The following is a 14,044-nucleotide window of genomic DNA, read 5'->3' as shown; positions in this document are numbered from 1 at the left end:
AATGTGAATTACAGAGAGTCGTGTTTCTTTTAAATTAAAAAGAAATTATTTATATTTTGGCCACACTGCGTGGGATCTTAGTTCCCCAACCAGGGATCAAACCCATGCCCCCTGCAGTGGAAACGCAAGTCATAATCACTGGACCACCAAGAAATTTCCCAGAGAGTGTTTCAAAGCTCCAAAGGCCACTGAAAATATAGGAATTCTTATTTTGGGTGCACCTGGATTTAGGCAGTTCAGTTCAGTTCAGTCGCTCAGTCATCTCCGACTCTTTGCCACCCTATGGACTTGCAGCACGCCAGGCTTCCCTGTCCATCAACAACTCCCGGAGCTTACTCAGACTTATGTCCATTAAGTCAGTGATGCTATCCAACCATCTCATCCTCTGTTGTCCCCTTCTCCTCCTTCCTTCATTCTTTCCAAGCATCAGGGTCTTTTCAAATGAGTCAGTTCTTCCCATCAGGTGGCCAAAGTACTGGAGTTTCAGCTTCAGCATCAGTCCTCCAGTGAATATTCCGGACTGATTTCCTTTAGGATGGACTAGTTGGATCTCTTGGTTGGATTTAGGCGAAAGGAACCAAAAAAAAGTTCCTATCAACCTGCCCTCAAGGCCTCCAACTCCCATCAGCACAGGCTTGCCTTGGGGACTGGGAGATTTCAGGGTGGGGCAGTTTGCTCAGAGGAAGGTGTAAAAACCAGGCTGAGCTGCCAACCCTGTCCTTTATTAGCAAATTCACAGTCAGCTGGCGAGGTTGCAACACAAATGAGGCAGCTTGCTTTGGTCTATTCCAGGCCTCAGGTCACACCAGCAGATTAGAGGGAGACTCCAGCAGCCCTTCAGGCAACAAGTATTTATTGTCCAGCTGCTGTAGATCTAGGCCTGTACTAGGTTCTGGGGATACTGTGGAAGCAAACACACCATGGCCCTATCCTTGTGGAGCTGACAGTCTGGTGGGAGGCAGATGTTAATCACCCAGGACAAGCTCAGGGTGCTGTAGAGATGTAGAATGGGAGATCCTGACATCAAGGGACAGTGGGCATAACAAATTTTCTTTTAGAAGTGACATGAGCTGAGCTCCGAACTCACTGAAAGACCATGGCTGGGGTGGAAAGAGGCTACAACATGGGCAAAGGGCCTGTTGTAGCACGTTTGAAAATCTGAACTAAGGCTCAGTGTGAGGTGTGTGTGTGTGTTAGTTGCTCAGTTGTGCCTGACTCTTTACGACCCTATGGACTGTGTAGTTCACCAGGCTCCTCTGTCCATGGGATTCTCCAGGCATGAATACTCAGTGAGTTGCCATTTCCTTGTCCAGGGGATCTCCCCAACCCGGGGATTGATCCTGTGACTCCTGCATCGCAGGCAGAGTCTTTACCATCTGAACCACCAGGGAAGCCCAGTGTGAGGAGCGGGATCCAAGACCCAACCACGGACACGAGGCAGACAGAGACTAAATCACTTTGTTCTTTTTAATGTGACATTTTGCAAAAACGAAGAGACAGGAGTGGCACATTTCAAGTTTCTGAAGCTGTTTCACAGGAGGGTCTGAGAAGCGAATTGAGAGGAAATACCCAGCAAGTGGGATCTGAGTCAGACAGCACGGACTTCCTGGCCCAGAGGAGGCCCTGCAGGATTACTTTGTCCCCACTACAGGGGGTCTGCCACAGAGGAGAAAGAGTGCTTGCTTATTTTCTTCTCTGCCCTGTGGCCCCTGCCACCTTACTCCCCCATCCTTCCTGCTAAGTGAAAGAGGACAGCTCAGTCAGGGTGAGCCTGTTGTATGGAGAAGGGGCTGGGGCTGGGGAAGGAAGTGGGGTAAATTTTACCTGAAAAGCTGATTTCGCCTCTCAGCTGGTGAGAAGCCAGACATAACCAAGCCAAAGAGCATGAGAAACAAGGGTTAATTACTTGCAACCAGTAAGGAGAACACTAGGGATCTTTCCCAAAGCAGTGAATTTTTAAGCTAATGGTAAATGCATATTCTTGAAGGGGCTTGGGCAGTATATGCACATTCTGGAAGGGGCTTGAGCAGAGATTCAGCATAGAATTCAGCAAAGGTGGACAGAGTTCAAGCTTTAGTTGACTGAAGTCAGAAAAGATCAACACCATCACTCCTTTTGAACTCAGCATGTAGTTACCATTCTTCACCTGGGTGGGGGCCTTAGTTACTGCAGAACTCAAAGACACGGATCAGATTGTTATGTATATTCCTTAAGGAGGAATTAGATCTCTTTTATCTCTGAGCTATTATTTCTTGTTATCGCCGTCCCTTTGTTTCTGCCCTTAATCTCAATGACTGAGACCTGTTTATGAGCATTCATTGTGACCAGGCTTAGATCATAAAATGGTCTAAGGCCAAAAATGGCCTCTCTGATGTCAAGAAAGCCAGGTCTGATTCTCTTTCTCCAAGGACCCCGTTACCTATCTGCTTACAGAAAGATGCAGGGGTAGAGAAGTGTTCTAGGGTATCTCCAGGCTGTTCAGGGAAGGCAGAAAAGAGAGGGAAGGGGTCAGCCAGCAGGAACTGGGGTGGGCCAGGGAAGGAGAGTGGTCAGGATGGGGCATCTCTGGGGGATCCTAGCCCTGGATTATGAGTCTCTTCTTTTTCCTGGAGGGACCTCACGTTCCAGTTGTCTTACCTGCTGAAGAACAAGACAGAATGGCTTGACAGTCACAAATAGAACAGATCTGCTGGTTGTTCTCCGACACTCTTTCTGACACTCCTTTTTTTTGGCCAGGCCACATAATACACATGGCATGTGGAATCTTGGTTCCCTGACCAGGAATGAAACCCATGCCCCCTGCAGTGGAAGCACGGAGTCCTAACCACTGGACTGCCAAGGAATTCCCTCTGACACCCTTTTGGAAAGAACTATTTGCTTGTCTGGGTCTTCTCTGTAACTTATAACTCCTGGATGGCAGGGTCTCTGTCTTGTTCAATGTCATATCTCCCAGTACCGGATGCAGATATTTGTTGAATGAATGAAAGCACAAACACAGGAATACTGTATTGTAGTGGTGATTTGGAGAGCAGGAGTCAGCCGGCAGCTACTGATGTGACCTTACTGAAGATCTGAGCCTTGATCTATGTTATCACCAGATTCTTCCAAGGATGGGGGAAGAATCTATAAAAGGGCAACTCGAAACTCAAGAGACTTTTAATGCAAGTCATGTAATGTTCTGATTAAGAATAGAGACCGGCAGCTGACTGCCTGTGTTCAAGTCCTGTTTCTGCCTCTTCCTAGCTCTATTGACATAGGACAAATTACATACCACTCTGTGCCTCATTTTTCTCATCTGTAAAAAGGGAGAACTAACAGATCACAGGCTTGATGTGAGAGTGAAGAAAGCTGAGGCTTTTGGAACACTGCTTGGCACACAGTGCGCTCCATCAATGTCAGTAATTGTTGTCTAGGAAGGAAATGAGACACCTGGAAAAAAATCTATCCAGCCCTGATCCCTAAGTCCCAGCACAATGCCTTAGACACTGAGCACCTACAACGCCTGAATGGGGTCACTCCCAGTGGCTTCTTCCACTGAGCCCACTTGCATCAGTTGTCAGATCCCCAAGGGCCCTGTGCCTTCTGCAGACAGAGAAATGCTGACCTGAACACTGGGGCTGACCACGATTGGGGTTGCTACACAGTGTCCTTGGGCAAGGTGCTTTCTTAACGTGCTTCTGCTTTCTTATTTGTAACATGGAAATGCTAAAACCCATCTGCCAGGATTGATGTGGGGATTATGTGCCCGGCACCAGTTGGTGCCTGGTGTCTGAAACACAACTCTCCCGGCGGTGATCCGCTCCTCTCTCTGGTCTGTGGCCCTCCTGCCCACCAGCTGACCAGAGAGTCAGAGGCCACATTCCTGGCCTTCTGACCGCCCCAGCTCTACCACGGAAGCCTCCAGCAAGAATCACACCCTCTTTGCGAGCACCAGCTGGAAAGCTCCCTCCCTAGCTGCCTGAGTCAGAGTTCATCAGGGACTCCTGTCCCTGTCACCTCAGATGACTCCTGTCCCCACAAATTCTCTGCCAGATGGACTAGCCTGAGTTCTAAGGTGAACCCCATAGTGGGGGAGGAAGTTCAGCAGCCCGAACGCTGGGCAGAGGCCTCAACCTGCTGGGGGCAGGGATAGGGTGGGGCAGAAGGTAGGACTTCCCATTCCTTCTGTCCCCATCTTTAGACACATGACTGATCATCCAACTTGCTGACTCATTGGCACGATGAGAGGAGAAAGTTTAAAGAGGAATAGATTTGTGTCCTGAAATTTTTTGTGTAGGGAGAACTAGGGATTTCCACATTTACTCCACAAAGGCACTTTGCAGGAAGCCCCCATGAGCTTTGGTATTCACAGCTACTCACTACAGAGTAGTGAGTTCTCTTTACTTTCCTGACAGAGTAAGTTCTCTGTCCATCCCTCCCCCAGCCCCAGGGGTGAATCTGGAAACAAGATTAAAAGGGCTAATTGCATCAAGAGCCTCCCAGGAGCATGTGACCCTGGACAAGTCATCTGATCTCAATTTCCCGTTGTAAAGCGGGAATAAATCTGAAGGGACCCTGGTGTGAAGAGTTAAGGAGGGAACACAAATGGAGCACTAACACTGAGACAAGAACACAGCAGGGGATTTGTTTCATCCAATAACAAATATCCAAGGCCTACGGTGCCAGGGTCTGTATTCTAGGGACTGCTAAGTCGCTTCAGTCGTGTCCAACTCTGTGCAACCCCATAGATAGCAGCCCACCAGGCTCCCCCGTCCCTGGGATTCTCCAGGCAAGAACACTGGAGTGGGTTGCCATTTCCCTCTCCAATGCATGAAAGTGAAAAGTGAAAGTGAAGTCGCTCAGTCGTGTCCGACTCTTAGCGACCCCATGGACTGCATCCTACCAGGCTCCTCCATCCATGGGATTTTTCCAGGCAAGAGTACTGGGGTGGGGTGCCACTGCCTTCTCCAATATTCTAGGGACTAGGGGACATTAATAAATAAGATGAACCTGGTCTCCTCATGTCTCCTGTAGGAGAAGTAGGGTGGCAGACACTAAATGAGAAGGGATAGTGTGGGGTGACGATTAAGGCAATTAGGTTGGAGGCCCAGCGCCACCATTCACCAGCTGAGTGGCCCTGGCTCTAGATCCACTCTTTGTGCCTTACTTCCCAACAGTAAAGTAAGCCATGCGCCCACTTCATAAGGTGGTAAGGATTCCATTAATTGACACATGGAAAAATACTTACGTTACCTGAAAACTCTTGGTGGGTGTGGAGCCACTAGACACAACCAAGCCAAAGAGAGGAAGAAGGAAAGATTTATTACTTACAGCAAGCAAGGAGATCTTTCCCAAAGCAGTGTCTCTCTGATCAGCAAAATTGGAGAAGTTTTAAGCTAAGGGTACATATGTTCTTGAAGGGGTTTGTCTGGTATATGAGTATTCATGAAGGGGCTTGAGCAGAGGAGATTCAGCATAGAGTTGGGGCAAAGGTCAACAGAGTTCAAGCTTTACTTGATTGAAGTAGGAAGGGTCAACACCATCATTCCATCCTCCACCTGGGTTGGGGCCATAGTTCCTGCAGAACTCAAAGATATGTATCAGATTGCTATGTATCCCTTGAGGAGGAACTTGGACTCTGTTTTATCACTGAACTATTTATTCTTGACTGCTTTTCCTGTGTTCTTTCCTTAAGCTCGATAATTACTGAGACCTATCAATGATCATCATTGTGGCCAGGCTAAGATCACAAAATGGCTTAAGAAAAAATGGCCTCTCAAACAAACAAACAAACAAAAAGTGGCCTCTCATGTCTAGAAGGCCATGCCTGATCTCCTTCTCTGGGGCCCCCCTACCCTATGTGCTTACACTTGTGGCATCTACTACGTGGTCTGTTAATACACATGTGGTCAGTATAATGAAAGGGGCTGCAGGATGCATAACAGGGCAAGAGATGATGTCCAGGCTGAGCTCCTTCAGCAAATGGGGTGGACGTGGTCCTGAAGAGGACAGGGCCCCAGCAGGAGAGCAAGAGAAAAAGGTGAGGTGTGAAGACAGGGGTGTGAGATGAAGTGAAGCAGCCAATCAGTTGAAGGAGCCGGGACACTGGGAGTTACTGGTAAGAGTATCAGGGGCAGGTTTGCAGCTTTAAAGCATTTGTTTCCTTTTGTATATAATGGAAGCATGGCACACATTTGTCCTGTTCATCGATGAACCCCCAGCCCCTGGCACAGAGATTAGGGTACTCCCTGACTGACCCTGCTACCTCTGGTTTCTAGCCCTACCAGTGCCCAGATGACTCAGGCCCTTTGCATTTGCTCCTTCTCTTCTTCCAAGAGTGGAGCCAGGGAGACTAGGGAGGACTGAAGTTAGACCCAGGCACGGGGTGCCCACCTTCTTCCTAGCTAACACAGTCCCTTTGTGACCCCGTTTGAGTTAGCTGTGCGGGGGTTTGAACTCAATTTCTCCTGCTGTCAACATTCAACCGTTAAGTGCTGTGACCTAGTACTATACCGGGTTCATAGTGTGTTCTCAGTAAATTTCTTTCCTCTCTAAACATGATCTCAACTCCTCACCATCAGGGTGGGAGGGCATAAGGGTGGAGTGGGTGTGGCTGGGAAAGGACTCAAGAAGCGAGGAGAAAGTCGGGGTTTTTATTTACAATGCTACTTCCAAAGGGGCAGAGAGTCTGGTCCCCAATTCAGTGTATACAGGATAGGAGAGCGGGAAAGTCGGCAGTCCTCTGTAACCTGTAACCGGGGCAAGGGTCCCAAGTAGCGGGACGAAGAGACTGCGCCTGGAGGGCAGAGGGCACCCAGCCAGCCCAGCTTTGCGCACACGGGAGAGGAACTGCTTTTCCCTGGGCGGGGTCAACCGAAGCATGCCCTCGGCCTTAGGAACGCAGAACAAAATAAGGGCTGGAGGTGGGAGTGCATTTTTGCAAGTCCCGGGGATCTGAGCTCTGGAGGCGGGGGTGGAGAAAGTCCATTGCCCTGGCACCTCCAGGTGTGTGGGCGGGACTTACCTAGAGCCCAGCAGCCGCTCTAATGAGGGTGCCCCCCACCCACGCTCCTCTGAAGGGATGCGCTACATCTTCACCCTCCTACCCTTCCCGGCGGCGCCCAATCCCACCTTCGCTGGCGCTCCGGGAGCCTGTGGAGCAGCCGGGAGGCGTGGCCTACCGGCGGCCCGCCCCTTTGATGTGCTCCGACGCCGCTGTGATTGGACAACCGCTTGTGACGTGCGGAGACTGCGGTGGGCTCCGGTGCTGCGGCAGCCGCAGCGCCAGCCGCGGCTCCGGCTCCGGCTCCCCGGTATTTAAAGGGGACGCGGCGGCGGCCCGGGGGGATGGGGGGCAAGTGGAGGGGACGGCCCAGACGCATAGCATCCACGGCCCCTCCGGACTGGAGGGACTCGTGAGAGCCGAAGCCCAGAAATCCGGGGGTGGATAAGACACCGCATCCCCTCCAATTCCCGTAAGCACCCCTTGCTCCATCCTGAGCCCAAATACCTCAGCTAGCCCGTGTCCCCCTACTCTTCACACTCCAAACTCAGCCGGGACAGACCTCTGCCGCCGCCGCTCCCCACGTGAGTCCTGGACTCGCCGAGGTAGGGGAAGGCTGGGGTCCCAGCGTGGGGTGGGGGCTGCGCTGGGTCTGAGAGCGCTCCTTCACGCGCGTGTCCGTGGGCGAGTCGCTGGAGCAGAGGAATGAGTTCCTCTCCTACCCAAGGGACTAGGTGTCTGGCTATCGCTCCATTCCCGACACAGACAAGGCGAAGGAATCCGTGCTTCCTTGCTCCCTGCCACCCACGAGTCCCCTGGGCTCCCGAACTGTCCCCCCTCCACCACCCCCCGCCGCCCCGCACTGGAGCGAAGCACCGGCCAGCTGGGGGTGTGCCAGAGTGCCTGCTTTCCAGCCACCTCTAAAAATATCTCTCCCCAGACTCCACCGGCAGCTGCCACCTCCTTGCCCACTGAAGATCCCCTCCTAGCTTGTCTACCCAGGCAGGGAAACACAGAGGTGACTCCTGGTCCTATCTTTCTCACTGGCACCAGAGCTCCAGGACGTCAACCCAGCTGTCAGGACAACAAGCTCACAACCCAGGGGAGTCTCCAAGGCAATAGAGGAAGTTGTGGCTGCAGTTTTCCCAAGAGGCAGCAGAGACCCTTGAGTTCTCGTTCTAATCCTGATTCTGATGCTGTGTGACCCAGGATGTTAGCTTGACCTCTCTTGGGCTTTTGTTTTTCTTATTCACTGCTAGTGGAGAAGGAAGAGACCAAGGAAGAAACCATGGTGAAGTTGGGAGTGCTGTCTGGAGGAGGGGGAGAATTCCACCTTAGTGGTGGAAAGTGATTTCTAGTGATTGATGCTAGGAGACCTATTCTTGAGCAGAAGACTTGTTACTGTAGTATTTCTGGGATCCTTGTTTCTTGTGGAACACTGCCCTGTGGCCTCCAACCATCCATTAATGGGAATTTTCAAACTCTGTTTCCCCATTTCAAAGGTGTCCTCCCATCATATTCCCATGGATATAATGTAACAGCACTTGTGTAAAAAGGTGCAGGGGTGCGAGGGGCCGGTGTGGGGGTGGGGGAAACACTGGTTTTAGGTAGAACTAGCATATGGACTCCCTGCCAGCCCAATGAAACCCTTCTGTCGTTTGCTCTAGCCTGCTGGAAAAGCTCAGAGGTCCTGTCCCCCTTTTCCTATTCGGTGACCACAAGAAGATTCAATCACTCAGGAGAAAGCTTCCAGAGGTGAGTGACCTCTCTGAATGTCCCAAGAGCCAGATTTCAGCAGGGCCTGGGGTGCCTCTGACTACTGTGGGCTAGGGGTGGGTGTTGCAGCATGGCCTTCTCAATTTCGACGGGAAGACCTCTAGGGACTAAAACAAGGGCAACTCACCAACAATCTAGTTTCCCTGAATACTAGTATTAGATGAAAAGAACCTAACTTTTGCTGAGAAGTTTTGAACATGATTAAAAACAAGTAGACTATTCCACCAAATTTTAAAAAAAGAGAATCAAGGGCAAAGAAATGAAAGCTGGTCTTCTGGGTGATTCCTGGAGATCCTTTTATCTTCATATCTGCCTGGCATGTGTCTGCCATGTTTGCTTTTACAAGGGGTGTGGCATCCTTTGACCTTTCCTCTTTGGACTCACCTGTCCCCTGGGGGACATGTGATATCAGCCAGGATTCTGGAAGGCTGAAAGTCCATCTAGATGGGAACTGGAACAGCCCTCCCACCTCTAACCCCCCCAAACATGCCCTTCGTTTACCTCACATGCCTCCCTCCCCTTCTCTCCCATATTTTTGACCCGTGTCTCCTCTCCCAATCCCTTCCCTCTTTTTGCCCACTGCCCCATTCAGCTTTGTCCACAACTAGATTCCTAGACTGCAAATTCTTAGGGAAAAGGCTGAAATGCACATTGCATGTGTAGCCAGGGAGTGGGGACAGATGGGGTACCTCAAGATGGAGGGAGCCCTTCCTCTAACTGGTGCCCTGCTCCTGCGAAGTCCCCGTCTCTTTCTTGAGAAGCTGTTGCTTCTCCTTGCTGTCCTGGGATGGTCTGGGGAGAGTCACCTTGACAAAGTCAGAGGGGTACCCAGTGTCACCCACTCTCACCACCAGAGGGCAGCAGCCAGCCAGACCTTTGCTCCTTCTGTCTAGTCTCCTGGCTCACAGTAGTGGTCCAGATGTGTCCCAGCTGCATCTAGTCTCTCGTTTAAACCCAGGGTGGAGGGGAGCAACTGGGACTTGTAGGTTTGAAGCAGCATTGGTGAAGCCCCCATGAAGCCGAATCCTGCCCCCAAAGTCACATAGCAAAATCTGGCAGAAATTTCAACCTGACTCCTGGCGGACTGCCAGTCTCTAGAAGCACCAGGGAGTGAGACAGTCCTAGGTCACCTGTGGTACCCAGGGGTCCTAGCCCTCCAGCTGCAGTGGATGCCCATCCCTGGGCACCTGCCTCTTCCTTTTGGAGGACAGAGGGCAGGCAAGGCTGTGGCCAGGGGTTCACAAACCAGGCTTTGCCCCAAGGAAACATCGTGGCCTCGGGCAAGTTATTTAATCTCTGAGTCCTTTTCATCTGCTGAATCCATGGAATTGTGATGAGCAAGGACAGAATATAAGTGAAGCTGATTTGTAAACCACGATGAACCATACACAAGAAAGGGGCAATGAACATATAGAGGAAAAAACACTGGTCTCAGACTCTGAGATCTGGTTTTGAGATCTGTCTCTGCCATATATAGTGGGTGATGTTTGTACAAGTTGGTTACCCTTTCTAGGTCTTCAATAATATCTGTAACCTTTCCAGCATCATGAGGGATTATTAAGAGGATGCCTAGCAAGGGCCTTGTGGTCCTTAGCCTATTTGATGGGCTATTTTTACTGAGCGGTTCCTGAGGCTCAGGAGAGGGGATAGGATCAGGTGGATGTTGGTGGTGGAAACAACACCACCTGACCGGGCACCCTCACACGGACCTTGTGTGGTTGTCAGGAGCTCTGGACCGACGGCTGGAGGCCAACAATCCCTACAGGTGGTGCTCAGGGTGATGTACTGACAATGAGCGGGTGTTTTCCAGTTGCTGGCCTCCGATGCCTGTCTAGGGTAAGTGGGTCCCTCCAGGGGTCTCTTAGGATGAGGCCTCAGCTCCATGTTCCCATCATGGGGTGGGAGGAGCCCTATCCAGCCTCTTTTAAGCCTGCTCTCACCTCTATTGAGCCTCCACTAATCCCTGAAAGCTTCCATCCCAAGCATGGGTCCCTGATGCTCTATATCCCCAACTCCAGGAATCCTGGGCCACTGAAACTCAGATAGATGTTGGTGAGACCAGAGAGTGACTGCATGAAATTGAAGGGACAATTCTGTTAGGGAGGCAGATAGCCAGGTTCGAATCCCAACTCAGAAGTTAGGAGCCTTGGACTTCCATTTTACAGGATGTGCCAGGCCATAAACATCACAGGAATATTGGAAAGGGAGTTAGGAAGAAACCAGAAAGAGGAGTGGTTTTGTCTCAACTAATTGGGGTGGAATGTTGAGAGGGAGAAAGACAGCACAGTGATACTCGGAAGCTGTGCAGTCTGCTTGCTGTCCCTGTGGGGCAGGGGCAAGCTGCAGAGGGCTTCTGCTCTCCACATGCTTGCCTTCATGCCCTCACCCTTGCCATGTTGCCCCGCATCCTCTCCCTTATCCCCCATTAACATGACCATCCCAAGGTCTTGACTTCCTGGAGCTCCCCATCCCCACTCTGCCTGTCCCTTCTGCCCCGTGCTCCCCTAGCATGACGTCCTCCTCGCCCTCTTCTTCCCCACCCCTTCCTCATCCCCTCCACCCCAGCCATGCCCCCACTACCTCTCCTTCTGCCTTCTCAGCCACTGCCGCTCTCTTTCCTCTTCCTTACCCATCTCCCAGGTATGTCGTGGCCTGGTGCGGGAGGCTCCTACTTCCCCAAGTCCCACTGCTTCTCCTGCTGCCTGCTTGCTTCGGACTCTGGCAGAAACCCCATCCGCTGACAAGTTCCTCCCAGGGAACTGGCAAGTGATTAGTGATGAGCTGTCAGACAGGGCCCTGAAACTCCCCAGAGAAGTTGTGTCCCATCCTTGGACCCCTGCCCAGTGCCACCTGGCTGGAAGCAGCTCACAGACCCTGCTTGGATTTTGGGTGGTCAATCCACCTAACTGGTTCCTCCAAGAGTTAAAATCCAGTTCTCTGGCCAATGCGGAAGCCCAGGCACCTCACTCTCCAGGTCTGGCACTGATTGCCCACATGCCTTGGGTAGTGCCAACAAGTCTTCCCTGGTTTCTACTGTCCATCACAGTCCTACAAGCCATCGGCTCTACATGGCTGAAAAGTGGAATGACAGATCTGCTCCAGTTGAATGAATGAATGAACAGGGAAGAGGAGTGGAGAGTCCCTCCCACCTTCCCTGTGTCCACCACCAACAAGGGGTCACTGGAAGTCTCTAGAATGGTCTAGTCCAGAAACCTTCCCAACGGAGTGACTCCTTGGAAGCTGCTCTTCCACTCTTCCACTCTCCTGAACCTTGGTTAAGCCCCCATGGCCCCAGATGAGAGTAGAAGAAAGGTGCCAAAGAGGCCCTTCAGGGTTCAGGAGGATGGTCCCCTGAGGATAAACCCCAGAGCAGTTAACACAGAAGTGCAAGAGGGTGGACAGGGAAGGCAGGGGTGGGGACGCCGGCGTTGCTTAACCAGCTTAATCAGCCTAACCAGCCTTGGGTCCTCCTCAGGTCTTCGATGTGCCACCATCTCTGGCCGTGGCCCGCTAACCTGCCTCTCCCGGGCCGGCTCCTGCCGCGCCCCCTCTCGCTTGCTCCCTCCTCCTCCTGCTCCTCTCTCCCCTGCTCCCAGGACGGCGGGATGGCTGCGCAGGGCTCGCCGCGCTTCCTCCTGACCTTCGACTTTGATGAGACTATCGTGGACGAAAACAGCGACGACTCGATCGTGCGCGCGGCGCCGGGCCAGCGGCTCCCGGAGAGCCTGCGTGCCACCTACCGCGAGGGCTTCTACAACGAGTACATGCAGCGCGTCTTCCAGTACCTGGGCGACCAGGGCGTGCGGCCGCGAGACCTGCGCGCTGTCTATGAGTCCATCCCGCTGTCGCCCGGCATGGGCGAACTGCTGCAGTTTGTGGCCAAGCAGGGTTCCTGCTTTGAGGTTATTCTCATCTCAGACGCCAACACCTTCGGCGTGGAGAGCGCGCTGCGCGCCGCCGGCCACCAAGGCCTGTTCCGCCGCATCTTCAGCAACCCTTCCGGGCCCGACGCTCGGGGGCTGCTGGCGCTGCGGCCCTTCCACTCACACAGCTGCGCGCGCTGCCCCGCCAACATGTGCAAGCACAAGGTGCTCAGCGACTACCTGCGCGAGCGGGCCCACGACGGCGTGCACTTCGAGCGCCTTTTCTACGTGGGCGATGGAGCCAACGACTTCTGTCCCATGGGGCTGCTGGCCGGTGGCGATGTGGCCTTCCCTCGCCGCGGCTACCCCATGCACCGCCTTATCCAGGAGGCACAGAAGGCTGACCCCAGCTCCTTCCGCGCCAGCGTGGTACCCTGGGAAAATGGTACCGAAGTGCGCCTCCATCTGCAACAGGAGCTGAAGACGTGCTGAGGACGCGGCCTGCAGGGGGCGCCCGGCGGGAAGGGGGCCAGGGGGCTGGGGACAGGGAAAGACAAACCTAGTTTAATTATTCCCTTTCCCTTTCGTTTTGGTGGGTCTCTCCGGGAATTTCCGGAATCCGGAGCTCGTCCATTTGGGGACTGGAGGAGAGAGTTCGGAGCTGTCCCCATCTATGCAGTTAACCCAGCTTGGCTGTCTCCCCCAGTTCCACTGCCAGCGAATTCTGGTTTGGCCCCGCTAGGGTGGTGCGCAGACCCAAGCAGGCAGCAGTGTTTTCTAAAAACCTTGCCCCCTCCCAACTGGGAGGAAAGGGTTGCCTGGCAGGGTAGAGAAGGAACATCTCCTACTGTGTTTCATTAACTGTTGCCTTGGGCCGCATGACTTTCCTCCCCTAGACTTCTGTCAGGGGGACCTAGGTCCTGAAATTCCTCTCCCGTCCCTTCAGCCCCGGGCTCCCCGCGGAGAGACGGTGCTCTCCACAGACGCCAGTCTCAGGCCTAGGTCTTGCTTTACCTTCTGTGACCCTACACTACACTCCTGCCTCCCCCCACGCACGCTGTCAGCGTTCCCACAGGAAGAAATGCCAGAGGGAACAATCGCCTCCTGGTGGTGGAATGAGGTAGTACACTGTCCAGGGCTCGGGTCCGGCCAGCCAGGGACCTCAGAGAATGCTACGACGTCTCCTCGCACCCCAGCCTCTTCTATGCAGCAAGAAACCAGGGACTTAACCAAAGTCGCCCCGCCAACCGGACCCTCTGAACCCCTCCCCTCCCGTATGGAACAGAAAGCCATGATGTTTTAAAGCAGAGCCACTGAAACCCAACCCCCTCCCCTTTTGGTGTTTCAGAGCTATAAAGGAGGTAAAGGGGCAGAGGTGCCTGAGATCTCTCGCGCCGCAGTCTGAGGGATGAGGGTGAGATGA

The 14,044-nt window shown here is 52.9% G+C and overlaps 1 protein-coding gene across 11 annotated transcripts; it reads left to right on the top strand.

Moving 5' to 3' along the window:
• The first annotated feature begins 7,224 nt into the window (after window positions 1-7,224).
• On the top strand, window positions 7,225-13,993 carry PHOSPHO1 (phosphoethanolamine/phosphocholine phosphatase 1). 11 transcript variants are annotated; one of them, XM_040245632.1, is made up of 4 exons: window positions 7,225-7,587; window positions 8,650-8,737; window positions 10,484-10,594; window positions 12,234-13,993. In XM_040245632.1, the coding sequence occupies exon 4, from the start codon at window positions 12,241-12,243 to the stop codon at window positions 13,111-13,113; it is 873 nt and encodes a 290-aa protein (XP_040101566.1). In that variant the 5' UTR covers window positions 7,225-7,587; window positions 8,650-8,737; window positions 10,484-10,594; window positions 12,234-12,240; the 3' UTR covers window positions 13,114-13,993. The 11 variants fall into 11 exon arrangements, with proteins under 11 accessions (XP_040101566.1, XP_040101567.1, XP_040101563.1 ...); XM_040245633.1 differs by having other exon boundaries at window positions 7,226-7,566; XM_040245629.1 differs by having other exon boundaries at window positions 7,233-7,587; window positions 12,355-13,993.
• Window positions 13,994-14,044: the final 51 nt, after the last annotated feature.

This window comes from Oryx dammah, unplaced genomic scaffold (assembly GCF_014754425.2).
Source record: "Oryx dammah isolate SB20612 unplaced genomic scaffold, SCBI_Odam_1.1 HiC_scaffold_8, whole genome shotgun sequence".
In the NCBI taxonomy this organism is placed as follows: domain Eukaryota; kingdom Metazoa; phylum Chordata; class Mammalia; order Artiodactyla; family Bovidae; genus Oryx; species Oryx dammah.
This window is presented reverse-complemented; position numbering and strand designations above follow the sequence as displayed.

What these genes read in the sequence shown, in the direction of transcription:
- PHOSPHO1 (XM_040245632.1), top strand. Translation starts at nt 12,241, where the DNA reads ATGTGCCACCATCTCTGGCCGTGGCCCGCTAACCTGCCTCTCCCGGGC.